The following is a 9,117-nucleotide window of genomic DNA, read 5'->3' as shown; positions in this document are numbered from 1 at the left end:
TCGGCGATCGTTGGTGGGTTTGACTAGGTTTGATCGGATCTGGGTTTAGAGAAAGAGATGGCTTCTCTGCCTCTCACGCAAAGCGAAGCCAATACGATCCGCGAAAACCCCTCAGTCCTTGCCGTGTTCGAGGCTCGTTGTCGTGAGCTTCACACCACTCAGTCTCCTCAGTTTCTCGACCTCAAGAACCAACACAGTCTCTAGTCCGATTCTGATTATGACTCCGATGTCCGATTCCGCGTTTGTTAGGAATTTCGCATTTTGAAATTTCTTTTTGTTTTTTAAGTTATTAACTTGTTGTGGTATTCGAAATTTCTTTGATTATGGTTTGGTTTGGGAGTGGATGAGTTGGTTGCTTTGCTGGGTTTCTATTCTTTGGATGGTTTGGTTTGGGTGTGGTTTTGTGTGGGTTTTCCTGTGTTTGCTCTTGTTGATGCTCTTTGATTTGGTAATGTTCATGTTTTTTTTTTTTTTTTTTTCCTGTTGGTTTGATGTTCATGTTCTTTGATGTTCATGCTCTTTGACTCTCGGTTTGCTCTTTGATTCTGGGTTTGATGTCGTTGCTGCATTTATTTCTTGATTTAAGAAGAATATTGAAGAACAAGTTCTTATGTTCTTAGATATGTAATTTTTTGTTTTTTATTTAATTAAAATTAATTTAGATGCTGATGTGACATTTTTTAATGTCAAAATAGATTTTTTTTTAATTATTATTTTAATGTGCCGTTTTCCACGTCAGCTTTTTCTGTTAGTTGAGTGACGGAAAGGACTAAAATAACAAGCGTTAATTGGATTAGGGACTAAAAGTGGTAAAATAGAAATATAGGAACCAAAATAGAAATGACCCCAAAATGTAGGGAAGAAAAGAGCATTTACGCCTATATTTTTTGCTGGGATTAATACCATGAATGGGAGATACTTACAAAATTAGCAATGAGAATGATGTGATCATCCTCTGAAAAGTTTGTTGTTTCTGCATTAAGGAGTTGTAGAAAGTGTTAGCTCCAAAGAACAATTAACTCTTGGTGTGCTTCCTCCACTGCTAATAGTACAATATTGAGACATAGTGTTGAGTGACATTTATTTATCAAATTCATATGCACTCATTGGGTTAGTTGTATAAAGGGGCGGTTCTGTTCTTGGTGACTCCCCTCCTCCATTACTAATAAATAGTATTAAGACACATCGTCTTCAATTTTGAGTGACATTTTTTTATCAGATTCATATGCACTCATTAAGCTTATTGGGGTAGTTGTAGAAAGTGATAATTTTGTTCTTGGTGACTCTCCTTCTCCATGGCTAATGTGCAGTATATAGACACAGCGTCTACATCTGTGAGTAACATTTCTTCAAAATATTTGTATTCATTCATTAGGCTTAATAGAGTAGAAAGGGGTGGCCCTGTTCTTGGTGACTGTCCTCTTCCATGGTATAGCATCTTCAATCTTGGGTGAATTGTTGTTGTATGGTTTATCTAAACCTTTTGTACTTGGAGAAAGGTTTGGTGTGGAATCTTTCTTGGGATTCATGTCTGGCTCTCCTTTCTTGGGTTTCATAGAGGGAAGATGTTGATGACAATGAGTTCTTGCAAGGATTTGGTTCTTGATTACTAGTGAGTTTAGAGCGAGTTTTATCTAGCAGTTTTTTTTTTTTTTTCAGATGGGGTTGGTGTCCATGTGAATTGTGAATTTTAAAATTAGGTTTGATTTAGATAGGGGTCGAGCTGGGTTGGGTTCTGGTGGGTCGAATAAATAAATAGACATTATTTTTTAACTATTTTTTCTTGTTTTAATTCTATTTTATTTTAGAACTAGTAGCAGGATAATTATTTTGTATTGTAATATCTATACTATTAATAATAGGATTCCCTGTTTGGGTTTCAATTTTTTATGTATTAAAATACCCTTACACAAATTCTTAGACTCTTTAAAATACCCTTATCTTTTAGTTAAATAATTTTAAATTAAAAAACAAAAACGGTTAAAAGAGTAATTTATTGTTCCTAAGTTTTAGGCTTTTCTCTTTATCTTCTCCATTTGGCTTAAAACTTGGGACACTATCTCTATCTCATTTTTAAACATTACTCCACATTACCTTACCTCTTTTTTATTTATTTTTTATTTTTTATTTTTAAATACACAGTTATTTATATATCACTTTTAAACATTAAAACACTAAACCAAAAAATTAAATAAAAAAAGAGCATTATTGCACTCGCAAAACGCATGTGATGAGTCTAGTAATGTATAATCTTTTCTCTAAAATTTGTTGAAGATAATTTGTTCTTCCTAAAAATTAAACTGCTTTTTCTATTCAGTTCAATTGGGTCTACATCGGTCCCATTCGGTCCAATTAGGTCTACTTTGGTCCACTTGGTCAATTTCGGTCCCCTTAAATCTATATTAGACAATTTGGCTATAAATTGATTCTTATTCAAAGGTTTGATTCAGTCCACATTGGTTCTATTGGTTCTAAAAATGCAATAAAAAAATTATCCAAAAAAGGTTTATTCTAACCGGTAACTTTGTATTTCAAATTTTTTATAACTACTTTTTAAAAAAAATTTAAAGGATAGAATTTTTTTCTAAATTTGTTTTAAGGGTAATTTTGGAAAGATAAGACAACAAATGTATTCCCTTAAAAATGTAACTTTGATTCAAGGCATTATAATATGTCAAATGCATGGAAGTAAACCTAAGTCCTAACCACTCCAATTAATTAAGGTAAGATTGTGGAATATACATTATTATCTTAAAGCTGATAGCTCCTTTAAATATAAGTTTCCCCACTAATAGACACAATGAGGCTGATGATTACAATGTAATGTGTTTAGATTCAATGTTTTTGAAGAATTCAAATGTTTAAGCCAATAAGATTTCAACACCATACGTCACTTGCCATTGAAATAATCGCTGGCCAAAACCAAATATTAAGTTATTTAAGAAGTACTTCTAATCAGGAGCACAACTGTGACAGAGTCATGGCAAGGCTAATCTCCCACATGGATTACTTCATCATCTGTGTAACTCTAGCTTTGTCAATTCCTTGCAGGGTATGTGGTACTGCTACTCCCTTCTTCATATTTGGAGACTCCACTGTGGATCCTGGAAACAATAATTACATCAACACAATTCCTGAATACCAAGCAAATTACAAGCCTTATGGACTCAATGGCTTCTTTGAAGAACCCACAGGACGCTTCTCTGATGGCCGTGTGATTGTAGATTTCATAGGTAATCATATATATTTCTCTTTTCACATTCAAAATAGCAGAAATGATTACTGCTCCATGTTGCAGTGCAACTATAACAATATTGGTTATATATCTAATGACTTTCATTCTTTCTTTTTTATAAATTTTCTAGCGGTGTGTTTTATGGATAAAACAAATTTTGCTATACAAATTTTATAAATTGATATGTCAACTACTGTTAAATATGCTAGAAATATTATTACTATAACAAGACTTATAAACTTACATTTCATTAATTACTGAAAAATAATTTGTATACTTATTTATTTTTCATATATTTTTATTTTTGTTATTGAAGTGGCATCAATTAGTACTTTCCTTTTTAAATCAATCACAAAAGGTAATTAAGAAAGTCATTTATTATGTTGTTGATATGACACTAATTATATTCATTGTCACGTCCGTTTATAAGTTTAATTAGTAAAATTAGTAGTATCTTTATTATTTAAGTCTGAATTTGACAAGAATGGAGTGTAAAACTCATGTTTTACATCATCCAATGAGAGATTGATATATCAACTTTTTACTTAAAACTTAATAGTTCTTATTACATATAATAATATCTTAATAAGCTCACAGTTAGTCAAGTTGGATTTTCAAAGGGTATTATAATTGATTGAGTGTGGTTGTACTTATTCTTTAATTTGTAATAAGATGATATGACATATTGGAATTGGAAGGGTAAAACTTGGATTTTATACCATATCCTTATATAATTTAATCTCTTATCATTTTCCAATTTTACAATAAAATATTTATAATTTTCTAATGTTAGATTCCAACCATGTTAACATTTATTAAAGAGTGATGCAAAAGATATTATAAATTTTACTATATAAGCTTTACTGTAACAATAAAATAACTTTTTTTTTTTTTTTTATTATGTTGTTGAGATGACACTAATCATATTCAGTCTCACATTAGTTTGTAAGCTTTTTGAAGTAAATCTGGTAATAATTTTAGCATTTTCTATTACTAAACTTACCAAGCTTATACCATTGATATGCAGCTGAATATGCTAAGTTGCCAGTTATTCCTCCTCCATTTTTACAACCTTCAGCTGAATTCATCAATGGTGTTAACTTTGCCTCTGGTGGGTCTGGCATTCTTCCAGAAACCAATCAAGGACAGGTACGAGATTTACTCAATGCCATTTTTACTTTGATTTTTGATTTGAAAAAAAATCTGGATTAAACTAGTTGAATTAATTAAAATTGTTATTTAGGTGATTGATCTTCAGACACAGATAAAACATTTCGAAGAGGTTCAAAAATCGTTAACAGAAAAGTTAGGAGAAGCAAAAGCAAATGAGCTATTCTCAGAAGCTGTTTACTTCATTAGTATTGGAAGCAATGATTATTTGGGTGGTTATCTAGGTAATCCAAAAATGCAGGAATATTATGCCCCAGAAGGATATGTTGGCCTAGTAATTGGGAACTTGACCCAGGCAATCCAAGTAAGCCCATTATTGATAAGCTAAAGCCGCACTAGTTGTATATGTCAATTTTGATGTTTATTCTTGTATGTTGTTTTTTTATATATTCAGGTGTTGTATGAGAAAGGAGGTAGAAAATTTGGCTTTCTGAGCTTGTCTCCACTAGGTTGCTTACCAGCCCTGAGAGCTCTAAGCCCCAAGGCCAATGAGAGTGTTTGTTTTAAAGAAGCATGTGCCCTTGCACAAGCACATAATTCTGCTTTAAAATTTATCCTAACAAGCCTTGAACATATATTGAGAGGATTCAAGTACTGCAACTCCAACTTCTATGATTGGCTCCTGGACAGAATAAATAATCCCTCTAAGTATGGTATGTGTGCTGTAAATTCCCTACTTTAGCTGTGATTCATTGATAAAAATGATATTAAAGGTATAATAAGTATGCGTGGTAATTTCATCATCGGAGGGAGCAATGATCTTGAACAACTGTGCATCAAAAAACTGTAAAAGACTAGCAATTCAAGATATAATTACCGAGGAATAATCCTGATTACATATAGTAAAGTTAGAACCCCAGACTAGTACAACTAACATTGGGATTAGGATTTAGGACAACATAATACAATAGTTTTTGGGAATTGGACATATATCTAGGCTTTAAATGAACCGAGTTGCATGTTCTTAAATAGCTCAAGTGTCATTTATTTTAACAAATGATTCAAACTCAAATTTAAGTTTAAGCTTGATTATTATACGGACCAAATTCAAATACAATAATGTGTCCATGAATAAGCTCTTAAATATGGCTCAATTTTAGTATATATAATATTATATGTTTATATCTATACATGTATAAATTATATTTATATAGACTTGATGCTGGATTATGTATATAAGTATGTAAATAAATAAGTTTATAAGATATTAAATTATTATATTTAATTTAGTAATCATATAAAAGTCAATTTCATAGTGAAAATTGTAGATAAGCTGTGTTATAAGTTGTAACAATACATTATTGGTAAATCTAATTTTTATAATTTCATACACAAAGATAATTCTACCTAATTAAGACAAATAATATAGTTTTAACTATAATTTCATTATTAATTATTAGCATATATTTGTGAATGGGTAAAAAATGTTAGTTTTGATATTTATTATCTATAGGAAAATATATAACAAGTTAATGGTTTGAGAAGAAAATGAACAAATTTTGATCATGTAATTTAGTTTGGTGATTAGCTCACGCTCACTCATATTCAAAATGAATAAACGAATAATCTTGATCACTTTTGAAGATCAGTCCAGTTTGTTAATAGCCTAACTATGAATTGGGATCAAGAACACCAAGCACTACAAAAATTAGGATTTATTTTTGTCCTCACATGATCCTAAATATATAGCCACGCCTCTGATCTGCAAATATCAATGTAAACAAAACAGGCATCTAATTATAAGTCACAACTTTACCTTGTGAAGGTTTTAAGGATGGAGTGAATGCTTGTTGTGGAAACGGACCATATGGGGGCATCTTCACCTGTGGAGGCACAAAAAAGGTCACAGATTACCAATTATGTGACAATGCTGATGACTTTGTATGGTGGGACTCTTTCCATCCTACAGAGAAAATTCATGAGCAATTTGGGCAGGCTCTTTGGAATGGACCCCCTTCATCTGTAGGGCCATACACCCTACAACACCTCTTCCTTAGCAAAGAGGAGCTGACCATTGCTGACGAAGTTGATGACCCAGATAGACAGAACTTTCACTACTAAAGTTAGACACAGCTTGGTGATCCTTTTTTTTCTCCTCATAATCAATATGCTATTTGAGCTATGCTTAATATCCTTGTATGCAAGAATTGGATACTATAATGATATGAAAAAAGATAAGTATAGAGAATAGGCACCCTTTTATTTTAATACTCTCTTTTGAGAGTTGGTTTGCAGTTTTAATCTCAATTAATAAAATCTCTTTTCGTGAACCTAGTTTTGCTTATATTTGTTTGATACATATGGGAAGATTTTTTATTTTTTTATTTATTTATTTATTTTTGGGGTGTAAGTAAAGTAAGAATTGTTGCAGTACTTCAAGTAATCAGCACATTAATCAGCCGACTCAACTACCTCATCATTGATAGTAACCAACGTTAACCACTCTATAGCCAATTGGTTAAACCATCCTTATAATTTGGTAGTAACCCAGTGCATTTCAATTTAATGATAAACTTGGCACATGTTAAACAACCTTAAAAAACTTAGATGTACACTTATAAAACTATCAACCATGGAATCCCTAATAAGAAGTCTAACATTATTGTCTCCAAATGTGTCCTGTTTCGATGACAAAAAGTACTACAGTATTACGGGTTGGACTTGGAACTTGAAAGGCAAAGAGCACCTAAATAAGCAATCTGTTGAAAGATAAAAGGTGGTGGTTGGAAGAGCTACGTACTGATCGATCAAAAAGAGTCATTGACAGCCCAATACTGCTTCATCCTATGTGTGTGCCTCTAGAATTATCTCTAAACGGTCCTGGTGCAAAATAATTTCACATGCAATGATCAAGGCCTGACTTTGCGTAAGGACTGGTTTTCATCCATTTATTGATATATGTAAAGGGTATAAACTCTCTCTTTTCCTTTAAGGATAGGAACTTATTACCAATAAGAAGTATGAATGAGACAAATAGTTATACAATAAGTTTAAGAGAAAGGAATTGATTGAAAGGGTTTTAATTAAGCCGACTACTTAATTGCCAAGGCTTCGTGGGAAACAGAACTTAGACATAGGCGTTTCTAGGACAAAGCCAAAAAACATTATTCCATTTCTCTGATGTGTTGCGCTTTCCTATCATATTGTTACCAATAAAAAGTGTGAACCAAAGACAAATAGTTGTGCGATAAGTTTATGAGAATTGATTGATTGAAAGGTTTTTGTGAGATAACTTAACTGCCAAGGCTTTGTGGGAAATAAAACTTAGAGAAAGGCTTTTTTTAATACATGATTAGAAGGCAGAAATTATTCCATACATCTGATGTATTGCGCTTCTCGATCACATTATTACCAAGAAGATTTAAGAACAAGGCAAGTTTAAGAGAATGAATTGATTGAAAGGTTTTAGAAGACCACTTATAATTGCCAAGGCTTCTTGGGAAATAGAGCTTTGACAATGGCTTTTTTAGGAAATGGCCAAAAAGTAGATATTATTTCATATATTTGATATATTGAATTTTTCTCTCACATAAAAGTTTGTCCCTATAAACGACTTATAGGTGAGACATATTCTTAAGTGAGAGGATGTCCTATTACACATGGTATACTGAATTATTTTACATGCTTTTTTTGAAGAATTATTTAACATGATAGAAGTAGTTAATAATGAAAATAGGTACATTTTTATTGCTATGATGAAAAACAAGCTACCTTCAATGCATAATTATTGGGTTCACTAACAAAATTTCTTCTTCTCTTTTCACCCTTTTTTATAGCTAAATTATTAAAACTTCTGTAATGAAATTCATAAAAATCTTGATTGGATATGGATAATACCTTAAGACTTAAGTGGAGTCTGCGTAGAAGATTTACCTTCCTTTGCATAATTAACATGGCCATTGTTGCGGCTTCAGCAATCAGTCTATATGAGATTTTATAGGTGCTTTTGTATGCAGCACATAAAGATTTTCATCAAATATACGTCCTGATTAGATAAGTTTCACATCCTCCACTCTAAATATAAATAAATTAACAAAAAAGAAGAAGCCTAGTCATCTTGTATACTACAGGGGATGTACTATATTCTATAAATAAATGGCTCATCTTAGATTTATGTTGCGAAATAACTTAATTACAGAAAATAGACTTCCATCTTAGGATGATATACAAAAAATTTAAAAATTAAACCTGAAAAATTAGTATAAATAGGCAAGTAATTGACATGTTACATTTCAAGATGACTCAGATCGAGGTCATGTTCTAAGAGCTAGTATACCATACATCTAATACATGCAATTACCCTCTCACATGCAAATGGGTTCACATCACCTCATAAGTTGACCTGGCATGCTATAAAAAAAGAAAATAAAGAAAAAAAAATCACTTACTGTATGGTTTAGAATAGAATTTTCCAAATCAAACATTTTGTTAAGAACATGTTCGACACAATTAATCTTTCCCTAGCTTCCTCACTAGTTTTCTATTTGATGATCTCAATATATCATGAAAAATGCATGTATCATTCAGATCTCGCTTGGGAGTTCAAAAGAATAGGCATAAACCTCATCAGAGATAATTGATAAATGTTGGTTCTACTTGATGTGTGTAAAAAGTTATTTCTACACATCTCCAAGAACACAGGTAAATGTGACAAAAAAAACTGTTGTGTGTGTCAGAATGTGAGAGAGAGAGAGAGAGAGAGAGAGCAAAAG

The 9,117-nt window shown here is 31.8% G+C and overlaps 1 protein-coding gene across 1 annotated transcript; it reads left to right on the top strand.

Annotated features, from left to right (window-relative positions):
* Positions 1-2,813: 2,813 nt before the first annotated feature.
* Positions 2,814-6,675, top strand: LOC115992753 (GDSL esterase/lipase 5-like). The gene is made up of 5 exons (XM_031116974.1): positions 2,814-3,233; positions 4,263-4,384; positions 4,479-4,709; positions 4,800-5,058; positions 6,171-6,675. The coding sequence occupies exons 1-5, from the start codon at positions 2,858-2,860 to the stop codon at positions 6,464-6,466; spliced, it is 1,284 nt and encodes a 427-aa protein (XP_030972834.1). The 5' UTR covers positions 2,814-2,857; the 3' UTR covers positions 6,467-6,675.
* The last annotated feature ends 2,442 nt before the right edge of the window (positions 6,676-9,117 follow it).

Source organism: Quercus lobata, chromosome 5 (assembly GCF_001633185.2).
Source record: "Quercus lobata isolate SW786 chromosome 5, ValleyOak3.0 Primary Assembly, whole genome shotgun sequence".
NCBI lineage: Eukaryota > Viridiplantae > Streptophyta > Magnoliopsida > Fagales > Fagaceae > Quercus > Quercus lobata.
This window is presented reverse-complemented; position numbering and strand designations above follow the sequence as displayed.